This window comes from Perognathus longimembris, chromosome 17, assembly GCF_023159225.1.
Source record: "Perognathus longimembris pacificus isolate PPM17 chromosome 17, ASM2315922v1, whole genome shotgun sequence".
Taxonomy (NCBI): Eukaryota; Metazoa; Chordata; class Mammalia; order Rodentia; family Heteromyidae; genus Perognathus; species Perognathus longimembris.
In genome coordinates, this window is record NC_063177.1 from 19156220 (window position 1) to 19171691 (window position 15472).

At 52.0% G+C, this 15472-nt stretch overlaps 1 protein-coding gene across 7 annotated transcripts in view; it reads left to right on the top strand.

Annotated features, from left to right (window-relative positions):
• Myo18a (myosin XVIIIA) overlaps positions 1–13929 on the top strand; it is a 106524-nt gene extending 92595 nt beyond the window's left edge. For 5 of the 7 annotated variants that reach the window (XM_048366289.1, XM_048366295.1, XM_048366290.1 and 2 more), the window contains 4 exons: positions 383–568; positions 863–1002; positions 4923–5045; positions 12605–13929. In XM_048366289.1, the coding sequence (XP_048222246.1) occupies positions 383–568; positions 863–1002; positions 4923–5045; positions 12605–12749 (594 nt within the window). In that variant the 3' untranslated portion in view covers positions 12750–13929. Of the gene's footprint in view, positions 1–382; positions 569–862; positions 1003–1793; positions 1839–4922; positions 5046–12604 lie in introns of all 7 variants that reach the window. The other 2 variants (XM_048366288.1, XM_048366292.1) reach the window with 1 other exon arrangement.
• The last annotated feature ends 1543 nt before the right edge of the window (positions 13930–15472 follow it).

The following is a 15472-nucleotide window of genomic DNA, read 5'->3' on the forward strand; positions in this document are numbered from 1 at the left end:
TAAAGCCAATTATCTTTCAGCACAGGATCTAGCTTTTGGTGCTCTTGGGTTTAGAGTCTGAGAGAAATCTTGTTGACCATCGAGACACCTACATGACAGGCCTGGACTCTTCCCAGAGCCTCAACTCAGTCTTGGCATTGATAATAATTACCATAACCTTTCCTTTTCCTAGTGTCATAACACTCACAATCCTCAGAAGACCTGTGGATGCAGGTGTTATGCCCCCTCGGTTTTTAGAAAAGCAAAGGACACCTCCCTCCCCTGCCAGTGGTTTTAGTTGCCTGTCCATGTAATTGAGAGTTGGGGAGCCAGAGTCTACTGATCTGAATCCCTGCCAAACCCCATTTTCCTGGCTGATCTTTCTCCCCTGCCGCTCACCCAGGGCCTGGCCAGCCGGCTCAAGGAAAACATGGAGAAGCTAACTGAGGAGCGGGATCAGCGCACTGCAGCTGAGAACCGGGAGAAGGAGCAGAACAAGAGGCTACAGAGGCAGCTCCGAGACACCAAGGAGGAGATGGGCGAGCTTGCCAGGAAGGAGGCTGAGGCGAGCCGCAAGAAGCATGAACTGGTAATGCCTCCTGCTACTTCTCTTGGGCATCAAGCAGGGGGCCCTCTGACTAGTGCTTGAAGGCATGTGTGTGGGGGGGGGGGTGTAAGGTAGTCCAGAGGACAGGCTGGGGAGCCAAGAAGGCTAGGGTGCCAGGGTCTCCATCAGGTGAGACTCGCCCCCAGCAGCCCTGATGCCTTGAAGCCAAAAAGCCTCTAAAGGCTTTTGCCCAGCTGGGAGAGACTTGCATCCTCCCCAAGGGCAGCTTGGGCAGAGGGCGGCCCTTCTGCGTGCTGAACTGCCGCCCGCTCGTAGGAGATGGACCTGGAGAGTTTGGAGGCTGCTAACCAAAGCCTGCAGGCTGACCTAAAGCTAGCGTTCAAGCGCATCGGGGACCTGCAGGCCGCCATTGAGGATGAGATGGAGAGTGATGAGAATGAGGACCTCATCAACAGGTAAGGGGCAGCCTTTTGCCTAGCACAAAGGCCCTTGAACCACTGTGGAACCAGGCCCCAGGAGACAGACCTCTGCCTTCACTGAGCCACCAACCTCCCTGCCCCTCACTGTGTGACTCTGGCCTGGACCCTGGCCTGAGAGGTTGGAGATGGCCTAGATGCTGGGGGCACAGCACGCTCCCCTCCTCCTCATGCTCCCTTTCTCAAGCCTCTCGAGGACCTGGCTCTCTAGCTCTGCCTGCTCAAGATGAGTTATTCCCCCATTTAGCTACATTTCCGATGGCGCCTACCCCACTCTGGGGAGAGCAGAGATTTAAAGGCTGTGGTGCCTTGTTACTGTGCCAGAGATTTCTCTCATAAAACCCACCCAGGGAATGGTTTAGATGAGAAAGAGGTGGTTGGGGGGGAGGGGGGGAAGACACAGATATTTGTAGTTCTAAGCTGAAGAGGAAGTCACCAAGCAAGAAGAACAGCAGTGTAGAGGTGGGGTGAGGCCACAGAGAAGCCCTTGATGATGCCCTGAGCCAGACTCAGATCTGCTCCCCTCTCCTCAAGGCTAGGCTGGGCCCAGGGCATCCCAGAAAGCCTGCTCCTCTGAGGAGGGGCACAAGTGTTGCCCAATCCAGTCCTGAAGATACTGTCACCCTTCCCCAGTCCCTCCCCACCACCATCTGCCTGATTGTAGCCAGCCAGAGCCATCTGCAGAAGGAAGAGGGGGCCTCAGTTCGCCCATTGATTTCCCCATCTACTTCCTCTGGCCCCCTTTGCCCACCATTTTCTTTGTTTTCTAGTTTACAGGACATGGTGACAAAGTATCAGAAAAGAAAGAATAAACTGTGAGGACTGGAGCGCATGCGCTCTCTACCTCTCCTGGCGGGTGTCTAACCACCCCTAACACATGGCTCCCTCGGCCTCAGAGGCCCTGTTGCATGTCGCATGTGGCCACCCTCCCATTCTCCTCTTCCACTGATCTCTAATGCTAACACTGCTGACTGTCCTCTGGGGAAGCAGCATGGGCTGGGCCCTGGCAGAAGCAGAGGGAGGGTAATGAAGTGTGCTACAAGGCTGGGCTGGCTCTCACACCCTTGGTGGGCAGGATGGGGCTCTGGAGGAGGTCTGGATTTGTCCATATATCCTTGGGCTCCTTTGGAGCCTGAACTGCCTAAAAGGAACAGGTATAGTTTGTGTTTAAGCTCTGCTACCTTCCTTTGGCAGACATGAGTAGAAGGTGAGGGGGCACCTCACAGCTGTTTGTTTGGAGAAAGCATTCAGCCAGCTAACCATGGGCTACTCTACCATGGCAGGGGAAGGAAACAAGGCCAGTTTATTTTGCTCCTCCTGGGTATCTGGGCTTTGGGGTGGGGCTGGTGTCTGTGGTGATACTGTCTGTTGGATGTCAGGAGATCCAGGAAATTCTCCCCCCTCCCTTCTTTTTCCTCTCTCTGGGTAGGAGCTGGACCTTGGGTGTGGATGTGCAGGCCTTCAGACAAACCTGACTGATCCTCTGTCAAGTTCGACAGGGTTGTTGTTGGGTTTTTTTTGAGGGGGGGAGGTTGTTTTTTGTTTTTTAGTGTGGCACTTGGTTTCCTCCCTATTCTCTTGCCTGGCAGGCATCCTCCCTGGGCCAGGATGGGTTGGCGGCAGTGCAAAGGACTCCGTGAGAGCTAATGATAAATGTAATAGTGTGTAACAGTGATAGAGGGCCGCTGGAGCCCGGTTGTCACACACAATTAATATCCCCCGCCATTCTGTCTCCGTTTGTTTGTTCCCCCGTGATTCAGCTCCCAGTTAACTAATAGCACATGAGCCCGGACATAAATTGTATTTGACACGAGGTTTAATTCCGACCATTTAAAATTTCAACTGCCCCCTGAGCCTGTCTGCCCCTGGAGTTTGTTTACGGGCCTGATTATTTAAGGAAAAGAACCCGAACATTGTCTAGATACTTACAACCAAAGGGAAGATGCAGGCAGGACAGTTTCTCAACCCATTCAACGTTCTAAATGTAAGGAGAAAAATTTGTATTCTGGGCCCACATTTGTCTGTCCCCTGTGTGTTTCAGCCCTGCCATCGTTGGGCAGTAAGAGCTTCGAGGGCTGATAAAATTGCGCATTTGAAATAATATTCCAAACCATAGTCAAACACACACAGAGGCATGCGTGCGCGCGCACACACACACACACACACACACACACACACACACACACGCTCGACGCAGGCGCATGGGAACGTGCAGTTCTAAGTGGGCTCTGCTGATGGCAGAGAGGTGGTGTGGCTCTTTCCTCAGCAGCTCTGAGCCTCAGCTCCAAGTTATCGAGCGAGTGTGCTAAGGCGGGCAGAAAAATAATGTTTCGATTTACTTAGAGATACAGTTGTTATTGCCATAACCTTAATGAAAGCAGTAAACAGTGCAGTATTAAGGGAGATTTATACAGAAACGCTTTTAACATGTAGACATAGATTTTGCGATGCATACAGCACCTCCTTTCTAAAGGCAATCAATATGGTTATGAACGGCGGTGATAAATTACAGGCTCTGAAGCTACAGAGGGAGGTTTTTCGCACGGGTGTATAAATCAGGTGATATTGGCGTTCCATGGGGCCCATGCACCACAGTAAATCTGCCAGGTTTGGACGGGCACAGGGCTCACATGAGTGGTTTCTGGACTGTCTGCTAAACTCCTGTTTACCTGGGGCATCAGCTGACCTCGTCTTCCTTATAATTCTGTTTTTGACAGAGGCCTATAAAATATACCTCTTTAATTCCCTTCTCATAGTCAGGCTTGCTCACAATCCCCAGAACTGAGTCTGGTGGTTTCTTCCCATGATGGCTGTGGTGATTGTGGTGGTGATGGTGTGTGTGTAGTTTGTATATGTGTGTACATGCACATAGGTGCAAGTGTGTGTGTGCATACTTCTGTGTGGCTGTTTATTCAAGAATATAATTCAGGAATGGGGCCACTCCATCTGTTGACACAGATGAAAGGAAATTTATATCAAGGAGAAATCCAAGCCTATCTGTAGCAGGGCGGGGGGACTTGGTGAGAAACATTTTGCAGAATTTGCAAAGCATTCTCGCTCAGAAGCTATCTCCATGCCCCAGATGCTTTGTGAGAGAGTCACCCTGACTCCAGCCTTAGAATTGGATTCTTTTGGGCTTTCTTGCATGTCCTGGGGTTTCGTTTGACTAGAAGCAGCAGTAGGGAGCTAGAACTGGAAGCTGTTTGAGGGAGAAAAGAGAAGATTTAGAAAGTTAGAGCCCTGGTCTGGGACCTTCTAAACCCAGTTAGGCTTCTTAGGGCTTTCAGGAAATGCTAATGCCCTTCCCCCTTCTTTTCCTTTCTCTGATTCTTAAAGGCCAGAAAAGTCACAGGATGGACCTAAGATATGGCCAATGTGTCTTTCACCTAGTACCCAAGTACTAACTAGGGAAACCTTGGGGTTCAGGTTAACGTGAAATCATGTAAAGTTACTCTCTTCTGCCCTGTAGCTGGCAGCCCTGTTCTTACAATAAAGGCATAGGAAATGGTAGTGGTGCCCACCATCTGGAAACAGCAGCATAGGACTCAAGGTGTAGCTGAAGCACCCAGGACTCTTCTTTTTAACCAAGGGCCATTTGGCTGGATCAGTGGTTGGCCTTCCTGTCATTCTCGTAGGAATGCTTAGCTGCACAGCTGCCTGTCGCTGACACTTGGTGTAGGTAGGGTGCCTCTGTGATTCTCAGGATCTCAGGTAGCTTGATGAGTGAGGACAAGCTCTTTGTGAATGGTGTGCTCTAACCTCTCTGTTCTCCTCCTCGACTCAACAATGCGCATGCCACTCACTGGCACCCCCACCCCTTCCCAGAGCCCACTCCACCCCCACCCCCTTCTGCTTTTCCTCCTTGCCCCTTTTCTACCTTTCTGCTCCTCATCCTACAGTGAGGGAGACTCAGATGTGGACTCAGAGCTGGAGGACCGGGTCGATGGGGTCAAGTCTTGGTTGTCAAAAAATAAGGGACCTTCCAAAGCAGCTTCTGATGATGGCAGTTTGAAGAGTTCCAGGTAAGCACATGGCTTCAAGCTGGGGGAAAGGCCATCGGGCTACTAGGAGTGCATGGGCAGTGCCTTGGCACCAAGAGGGCAGGCCTCATGCCGTGTGTATCACTCTTCTAGTGTCTGTGTGAGGGGCCCACATGTCTCCGGGCCTGTGAAATGAGCATAGGCTCTGCATCTTGCCTATGTTTCTCAGGTAATACTTCCCATTAGGCTTAGAGCTATGTTCTAGGTTAATCTTCATCCCTGAATACCCATTCAGCCTAGGGTGATGGAATGCTTGATTGTTTGATCCCCCTGGAATCAAGACTGGGAGGGAGCACAAGGGGCTCTGCATCCTACTGCCCTGCACAGGGCAGCTCTCCCAGCTCTCTGCTGCCCTAATAGGAGGAACGGTGAAAAGGTACCAGTTCCCCTGAGTCCTATCATGGCCATAGCCACATTCTTCCCTCTGCTTCTTTCTCTTCTTCTGAGCCTTTCACGACCCAACCCCCTGCTAATAGCCACCTGCTGGGGGAACTTGCTCCCTATTTTTTAGCCAGTTATAGTCTTCTGGTCATATGGACAGCTGCTTCTGGAAGACAGACCACTTGCTTCCCATCCATTACTGACCCACATAGTAGAGGGAGGAAAAATGGTCCTCGCTGCCTCCTTTCCGGTGGGTACTTTCCTACTAGTTTACACACACACACACACACACACGTATGCACACACAAGTGTGTACACATACACATATTCCACTCCCCAGCCTGATCTTCCTCCTCCATCTATCTATAGACAGCAGGTGGGCTGAGGAGAGAAAGTAATACCCCCATCCCCTTTTCCAACTCCTTCAGGCCCTTTCCCCAAATCCAGCCCCTCACCACTAGCAGCCCCCAGCAGCCCCTTCTAATTAGTTTAATTTTTTTCAGCCAAACATTTTGTTATTGCAGATAATGCTGCCTTCCCCGCCCCGCTGCCGTTCACCACGGCGTGGCAGGAGGCTCCAGGTAGTTGACAATGAAATAAATTGAACTAAACGTTTTAGAGGGGGAAAAGTGATGAAATAGAACAATAGTCTAATTTACATGACATTCTCCATGAAGCTATTTTCACTGACGCAAATTATTTTGCTTCATTTCCTCCGATGCTCTCGCCACCACTTTGCCAGAGCTGCTGCCGTTTTCTCCTCCTCTGCTTCCCTCCCCCTGTGTCTTTATTCTCAAGGTTTAATGCTGGTTCCTCCCTCCCTCCCTCTCTCTCTCCCTCTCTCTCTCTCTCCAATCCACTGTGGGTTCCCTCTTCCCCGGGTGTCACGTCCCCCCTCAGGACGGCCCTCAACAGCCTCCCTAAGGAGGGCAAGGGGCTGGAGGAGCGGCCAGCCTCTGTGCTCAGCTCGCTCAGCTACCGCAAGCGGCTCACCCTGAAGGACTCCATCGGGGGCACCGGAGACCAGGACTCGCTTTTCACCACCCTGAGCGAACGTGCTGCGTCTCCTGAGAGGCCCCCCAGGAAGGCCCGCCCAGGCCCCAAAGAGGAGCCTGAGCAGGCCCAGTGTAGGAGGTCTGAAGAGCCAGATGACTGTAGCTCCGTCTTGTCAGGGGCTGGCAGCCGTGCAGGCCGGGGGCTGGAGAAACGCTGGGGCTCAGATTTTGACAGGGCCTCAACTGTCTCTGCACCTGTCAGCCGGGCCTCCTCTGCCACTCGCCATGGCAGGGAGGATGGTGCTCGCTCCTCCCTGAGCTTCTCTCTGTCGGGCTCACCCAGCTCGCGCCGGAGCACCTCAAGGCTCGACAGCCTATCAAGGACTTTCAGCCCTTCCTGGAGCCGGGCCTCTGGTCTGGGCCGAGAGAGCCCTGACTCCCGCCTGTCCCTGGGCCAGAGCTGCCTGGATGAGTGGGATGATGGAGCCAGTGTGGCCTTGAGTGAGGGCCACTCACAGTTCAGCCACCCGTCGCTGGCCCGCAGCCTGTCCGTGCCACCCCAGCCGCGTGGCTCGGCCTCAGCCTCAGTCACTGATGAGCCTCTCAGCTCCAGCGTCCGCCCTGCCAGCCGCCACTCTTACCTGGACCCAGACTTGGAGGCTGCCATCAATGAGGTCTTGAGCTACAAACCTGTGCCATTCCGGCGGAGCAGCCTGGACCCCGACTCCGAGGAGGATGACAAGAAGAGCATCCAAAGTGCCCGGAGTGCCCAGCCAGACCTCCCAGAGCCAGGCACCAGCATGCGGCGCTCCGCCTCTGCTGTGGATGTCTCTGGGTCACGCAGTGGCCGCAAGAGCCGGAGCAAGCGCAGGAGTAGAAGAAGCAGCCCCAGCTCCAGCTCCAGCTCCAGCTCCAGCTCCGACGGCTCCTCGGGGTGCAAGCGGCGAAAGAAGGGACGCTCTCGGAAGAGCAAGAAGAAGTCCAAATCAAGAAGAAAGAAAACGGAGACAGAATCTGAATCCTCATCCTCATCCAGTGCCTCCACTGTCTCAGGCCATAGCCGCTCGAGTGTGAAGAAGGGCCCAATGGCAGAAAGTGAGGAGGCCGGACAGGCAGACCGGCGGTCCAGGAAGGAAGAAAAGAAGCACAAGAAAGAGGTGGACAGCCTGATGATGCGGTACCTGTACCGTCCTGAGAGTGACTAGCGCAGTAGGTGGCCCCTGGCGTGGAGTGCAGCATGGTGTGTCCCACTCAGTGTGAACTAATATCCTCCTTGTCTCATGAGCCACCACCTCAGGCCCTGCCTGTATTCCTCCTGGGCCAGCCTTGCCTCAGAAAAGACACCTGGCTACCTTGGAGAACAGAGTCTAGTAGAGCCCTGAGTCTGCTCAGCTGAGCTCCCTGCTGATGAAGTATAGCTCCCACTTACCAAGTCCTCACCCTGGGCCCAATGCTTTGCTGCTATGCTGTGCTTTGTGCACTTAATCCTCACAGTACCCCTATAACAAAGGTCCCATCAGCCCTGTTTCCTAGAAGAGGAAACAGAGGTTCAGAGAGGTTCCATTGCCAAGGTCACATAGCAGGGAAGTGATATTGCCAGGACCTCAGGGGGATCTGTTTAACTGACACTTGACCTTAGTGGCTTCTCCACATGTCTGAATGCAGAGCACATGGGTGACATGTGAGTCCGGGAAGCACCCATTTGAGTGCTTCTGTCCATAGCTCCAACAGGCTGAGCCCAGAAAAGGGCCCTGGCTGTGGGTTGATGTATCAGTGGCTGAAAGCAACTGTGAGGCCTTTTGTTCTGCTCTGCCCTGGTCCCAAAGCCACCTCCCTCCCTGCCATGGATCTCAAGCCCAGGAGAACCAGGGTTCCAGGCAGCGGCCCATCCTATACCACACCCTGAGGCAGACTCAAGATGCCTGATGCCCTCCCCATTCCTCCCACCCAAGCCCACAGCCCACACAGGAGCTTCGTCACCTCAGCTCTGCTGGCTTGTGAAGTTCTAATGAACAGAAATTAGCAGCTACTGAGTGACAGCCCCCTCCTGGCTCTCCTACCTCCCCCAGCTCTTCTCTCTGTGGGGAGGGAGCTACAGCAGTTCAGTCCATTGTGCCCACACCCCCACTGCAGGGGAGAGGCAGAGCCTGACTCACTGGAATCTCATTGTTGTCACTTCCCTGGTGGGTGGTGACATTTTGGATCACTGGGTTGCAGGTTGTAGGAAGCATGATACCCTCCCAGGAGACTTAACCCCAGAGTTCAGCCCCCTGAGGGTACTGAGATTGTTTCCCAGATGCATGAACTAACACATCTGTCGCATGCAAGTACCAGTTGAACAACTGGACAGATACACTGACTTTGGATGGTCATATCAAAAGGGATCCATCTAAGGTCCCTTGGAGGCATGGAGGAAATACAGATGGTTACTTTGGAACTCAGTGATTGAGATGGCATGGTGTGGGATTGGGGAAGAGGGATAGGGAAGATGTAACTTGAACCAGACCCACGGCATGGCCAACTCATTCCTTAGACTTGAACTGCTCTAAAACCATCCCTGGGGTTCAGCATAGCTCTGTCCCTCCATGTGGCAGATGGTTGCGGGGTGCTTTGAGGAAAGCAGGAAGCATTTCAATTGCATTAGGAAGCTATTCCCTGCCATATAGTAAGACAGGAGTCAAAATATTTGGTCAAGCATTTCAGCCTCCCTGCAGCAGCCTTACTAAGTCCTGCCCCCGAGGGCACGGAGTCAGTTGATCCTAGAGGGGGTGGTCTCAGAAGCATAGGAAACACGCAGCCCTGCAGGCTGCACCCCGCCCCTCACCTCCCCTCTCAAAGAGACATTAGCCACCTGGGTGCATCCCATACTGTGACTGTCACCTGTCAACAGGCTCCAAAACCCAGTATTTTCAGCCCATGGAAACCTTTGAATCTACAGCCAGCAGGAACAAAAGGACAAGCTGTTTCCCCCACTGCCCGCCAGCTGAATTCCTCCTGTCCACCAGACCAACAGTCCTGAAACCCTACCCTCTTCTGGCTCTGAGGAGGACTAGATCCACTGTTGGTAGAGGGGCCCCCAGCCAGAGGGTAGCCAACCGCACTGAGTGGAGGGAAGGGCAGAGGAGGGAGGACCTCCCTAGCATTCAGCATTAACTGGCTTGCTGAGAGAATATCCACACCCTCCTCTGAAGCACTGGGTGAGGACAGAGCTGAAGCCTCATTTCCCATCTGGTATAAGGACCAGGGAAACAGCATCCATAGCCAAGTCAAGAGGAGGGGAGCAGCCACCCTGGGCTCTCCCAGCGGGTATTAGTTTATGGACCAAATTGTTAGTGACAGCGCTGAGCAGGAGACACTGGCTTGTGGGGAGGAAAGCTTTTTAAACAATTTGGTTAAAATGTTCCAATTGCCTCTTGCTCTGGGGAGGAGGAAAGCTGCCTGCTGTTGGCCTGCTGATGGCGACGGCAGTAGATGCCACTGAGGAGACCTTGGTAGAAGCCAAAGGGGTCTTGTGGACCCACAGCCCAGGGAAGAGTGAGACATGGCACTTGCCACATCCTTGCCTCCGCCTCTGCCCAGGGTCTTGGTGGAATAGTATAGAAGCGTGGCTGTTTACCCAGGTGTCTGGAATGTGGGCTCAGGAATGTGGCAGTGGGAGTTGGAACTCCACTCTGAGAAGAGGCGAAGGATGTAAAGGAGTTTAGGGCCAGGATCCAATAAGTCACACAAGGCTGGATTCTCCAGCAATGCCTCCCTTGCATCTGGATTCTAGTTCTGACATGTGCCCTGCCTCTTTGCTACAAAATCTCCCTGTCTTTCTTTGCTGAATAGCAAATCTCAAGCACTGAGTGCTTGGAAATTCTGTTTAAAAAAAGGAAAACAAAACCTGGCTCCCACTAATTTAGAATTCAAACAACCCCCAGGCTAAAATAACCCCCATTTTTTTCCTGTGTTGCACAATCATCAATGAGCTTTATAATTTTGTCCAGGAGACACCTCTGAGTCCTTAAGTGCCTCTGGCACATCAAAGTAAGACTCATTTATGTTCAGTCTAGTTTGTATTAAGTGTGTTTTGTGCCATTGTGATTCCTTTAAAAATGGTAATTCATTCATGAGAAATAAGATAACTATTAACCAGACTGCCCGTTCCTGAGCCATTTTGCATAATTGAACATGTATTCTCCAAGGCTCTTCCTCCCCCCACCCCCACCCCACCCCCGTGGGGGAGTGGAGGGGTGGGAGTGGGGAGGCAGAGAGAAACGGAGAAACAGGGAGGCGGGGGGCGGAGGGGGGGGGCGGCTTTCTTGACACACCTGTGGGCACTCACCCAGCCAGCAGGTGATTTCAGGTCTGGTCTTGTTTTCTTCTCAGGCATCCATGCCATCAGCTGAGTGAAAGTCCCAAGGCTTTGAGGTTCAGGTTCAGGTTTGCGCCCTGGCTGTGTGGCTTTGCGCCAGGTGCTTCATCTCTTTGAGCCACCGTTCTCATCACATACCATAGGGTGGCTGTGAAGAGTGAGACAGCGTATTGAGCAGGCCTTGGCCAGGTTCCATACTCAGGAGTATCCAGTGGCCAAATCCTTTCTTCTGGATCTTTCACTGACACCTCTAGGGAGGCTAAGAATGTGATTCTTTCTCACAGTCCCGTTTCCTCTTCTGTGCTTTGGGGATGAACTTTATAAGGACCAGTGAATAAAGGATCAGATGAATCAGATTGTAGGCCATGAGTATTGTGAACACTGCCCCCATGGGCACGAAGGATGTGTCCTCTGGGGCCTTGCCCCTCTGTTGCTCAGAACCCTGCTGAGAGCAGAGCCTGGTAGGAGGGGAGCCATGTACATCCTCCTCCGCAGTACAATCCTACAGTGGTGTTGAAATTACAATGCCCAGGTACAGGCAAAGACAGCATAGACAAAAAGGGGCAGAGGGATGGTGGGAGAAGCTGGAGGATGAGGTCTTATCTTCCCTCATTAGACTCAGTGATCCTGCTTCATCTGGGGATAATGCTTCCTATCTTGGGAGGTATAGCTGGAGACTTGCAGAGCCCAGGACCTGATGAAGAAAATGGGCTTAGGGACTTTTCCTCTTGGCTTGCCAGCCCTTGGTTTCTGATTCTCTACCCTTATGAGCAGAGAATAACGAGGTCAAGGACAGATGTTCTTACAGGCCTTAGACAACTCTGATTAGGAGAAAGAGTTAAAATCTGAGAATAGGGCTGGAAATATGACCTAGTGGTAGAGTGCTTGCCTCATATACATGAAGCCCTGGGTTCAATTCCTCAACACTACACATATAGAAAATGGCCAGAAGAGGTGCTGTGGCTCAAGTGGTAGAGTGCTAGCCTTGAGCAAAAAGAAGCCAGGGACAGTGCTCAGGCCCTGAGTTCAAGCCCCAGGATTGGCAAAAAAATTTTTTTTTTAAATCTGAGAATATTCAGTAGAGAACACCCCTCAGATGAATTCTTTTAGGAATGACTTGCCTAAAAGCCCCCTTAGGCAGTGTGTAATGTTGTAGTCACTGAACCTCCACTTTCTATCAGTATGGTTCGTAGACAGCTGTATCAGAATCTCCTGGGGAGGGAAAATGCAGAATCACTAGTTGAGCAGGCCTGGGTTACTCCAGCCTGTAATCCTAATGACACAGACTGAGATCTGAGTATCACAGTTCCAAGCCAGCCTGGGCAAGAAAATCTGTGAAACTCTTCTCTCCAATTAACCAAAAAGTCAGAATTGGAAGGGGTGAAGCACAAGCCTTAAGCAAATAAATAATTTTTTAAAAAATAACTAAAATCTAAGGAACACCCACCCAGGTCCTGAGTTCAAGCCCTAGTACCAAAAAAAAAAAAAAGGAAGGAGAAATCATCACTCTGCTCAAGAGCTGTCAAGTCGAAGCTTCCCTAGGGGGAAGGACCCAGGAATCTGCAGCTGATTCTTTCACTCAGACCTGAGCATCACAGCTCTCCAGGATCGTAATCATAGGAGTTTTAAAAAGCCTTCCAAGTCCAAGCTGTGCTCCTTCCTCTAACTACATTGAGTGTCTCCCGGGGGAGCCAAGGGGACGTGTTTGTTTAGCAATCTTTGGTTTTTAGAGTGCTCTAACGGGGCTTTGGGGCCCCTCCATAGAAAAGTCATTTAACCTTGACCTTGCTCCTCTCTCCCTACAACAGCCCCACCAGCCACTGGAAGTCTCTTGCCCCTGACCGGTCAGATGATGAGAACGACCCTCTGGACAGCACCTCCAGACCCCGATACTCCCACCATTATCTGAGTGACAGCGACACAGAGGCCAAGCTGACAGAGACCAAGGCATAGCCCAGGGGAGTGGCTGGAAGAACTCCTACCCCACAGCCTCTCCGGGGAAATGGCAGGGCACCAGCTCCCCACCCGGTTGCAGAGCTGCATGGAAAATCACCCCAACCCTCTTCCATCAGGGGGATTTTTCCAGGCTGTGGGGGCCTGACATCTCCATATGGCAGAGATGGGCAAAGAGGGGCTTCTGAACAGAGGACTTTGAGCTCCTCCCCACCTCACAAATGCCAAGCTCTTTGTCATGGACCCTGGGCCACCGCAGGCAGGCAGTGGCTGGTGACCTCCATCTCAGCCCCCTGCTCAGAGACAGTGGACAGATTGCCTCCTGGGGCCACTTAAGGTTGCTGGGTCCATGGGGAGGAGGAGCCAGGGAGAGGACAGCAGCTCCTCCCCTCCAGCTTGGAATGAGGGCTTTTCTCAGTGCCTGCTGTCTTTTTACTTTTTAATTTAAATACCCAACCTCTCCATCACAGCTGCACCCCCTGAGAGTGGGGAGCGGGGCTGCAGTGGCAGCTGGGGCCCCCGCTGACCCCCTCAGGAATCTCCTCCATCCTCATTCCTCCTGGCACAGTCCTTTCTCTATGCAGCGTGGAGGAGGGCTGCCAGGTGCTTCTGGTTAGGCCTTGCCAGCCTCTACGGATGGGTGCCTCTCTGCCATGGGAACTCCCAAGCCCCGCCTACCCTCTTCGTCTCATCAATGTATTAAGTGCAATGACTTATTTAAGAGTAAACCCATTCCACCCATGCTTAGGGATTTACCAAGCACTGCCTCTCTGCACTGTGTCCACATCACCAGCCATCATCTCCACTTGAGAGGGTGGACTGGGGCTGAGGACTGGGCAGGGGTTGGGGGACAAGGAAAGACAGAAGTGCTGGTCCATGGCTGGTGTGTGTCAGATAGGAATTCTCACCCTGTGTCCTGAGCCTGTGTCACATTTCTCATCTCCCTGTCCCCATATTCTTACCTCAGACATGTCAACAAGCAGTCTGGAGGTCCCAGCAACCCCCACCCAACCACAAGTGATCCCACCAACTCCACTAGACTTGGGGGCCCAAGGGAAGTGCCTGGTGCTGCTCCCATCTGCTGTCCCTCTTCCCTCCTACAATTGGTTTGTATTCACTGGGCTGCGCTTTCCCTTGATGACCTGATATATGGAAATAAAGGCCCTTCTCCTCCTGGCCACACCAGCTTTCCTGCCTCTTTCTTCAGGCCCAGGCAAAGTCCAGGTGGGGACAGAAGCAGGATTCTGTCAGGGACATGAATTACCTTGGTCTCTGCTTGGGTGGGAGACAATCAGAGAGAGCCTTGGTAGGCCATTCAAGGAAGGTCAAAGAGAGAATACTTACTTTATGTTGAGGATTTACAGTGTAATTCAGGTTGGCAGAGCTATCCAAGCCTTATTCCCTGACCTCCATGGGAGAATGTTGTTGTCCATAGAATTGTGGTTGGTTGTTTGGTTGGCTGGTTTTTGTCGGTTGTAGGGCTTGAACTCAGAGCCTGGGCGCTGTCCCTTAGCCTCTTTGTGCTCAAAGCTAGTGCTCTACCACTTGAGCCACAGCACTACTGCTGGTTTTTGAGTGGTTAACTGGAGTCTCACAGGGACTTTTTCTGCCCAGGCTGGCTTTGAACCGCGATCCTCAGATCTCAGCCTCCTGAGTAGCTAGGATTGCAGGTGTGAGCCATTGGTGCCTGGCTCTACCTTCTTAAAGCCTGGCCTGCTCAGTCCCTGCCTACATGGTTGGTTCATATGTTTGTCCCTCCACTCACAGCTATGAGATTAATACAGATGGGAAAGAAACAAGTGACTGCCTTCTCTGTCTTCTGTCAGGTGGCCAGTTATAATCCCCACAGGAATGGAGTAGTTTGGGCACATTAGCAGGGAAGGACATCATGCTGCGGCTGTGGTGTCAGCCTCCCAGAGAAAGATAAGGTTATGAAGTGGGTCTCCAAAAGAAATTGAAAAGTATGAAATGAATCCATCTTGAACAAGGAGAATTTCCCTTCACTACTCCACATTAGAATAAAGTAGTGGGCTGGGGATATAGCCTAGTGGCAAGAGTGCCTGCCTCGGATACACGAGGCCCTAGGTTCGATTCCCCAGCACCACATATACAGAAAAAACGGCCAGAAGCGGCGCTGTGGCTCACGTGGCAGAGTGCTAGCCTTGAGCAAAAAGAAGCCAGGGACAGTGCTCAGGCCCTGAGTCCAAGGCCCAGGACTGGCCAAAAAAAAAAAAAAAAAAAAGAATAAAGTAGTGAAAGTGGAGTTACTGTGTATGTATGTATGTGAGCACACGTGTGTGTATGTGTGAGTGTGTACATGCACATGGGTGTGTTGCTGGGGATTGAACTCAGGGCCTTGCCCTTGATAGACAAGTACTCTACCACTGAGCTACATCCTGGCTCATGATCTATCATTTGCATCTTTTCTCGGGTTCCCCACCACCAACACTGGCAGTACTGAGATTTGAACTCAATCCCTCGTGCTTACTAGGTAGACACTCTACCATTTGAGCCATACCTTCAGCTCTTCTTTTTTATGTGATTTTTTTTTTGGGGGGGAGGCAGCTGATTGAACACAAGCCTCATGCATGCTAAGCAAGCACACTGAGCTACCTTCCCAGCCCTTGAATTTTTGAGACAGGTTCTTACTGCAACTTAGGCTGGTCTCAAACACCTGGTCTTCCTATCTAAGTATTCTAAGTGCTGTGATCACAGGCCAGCAC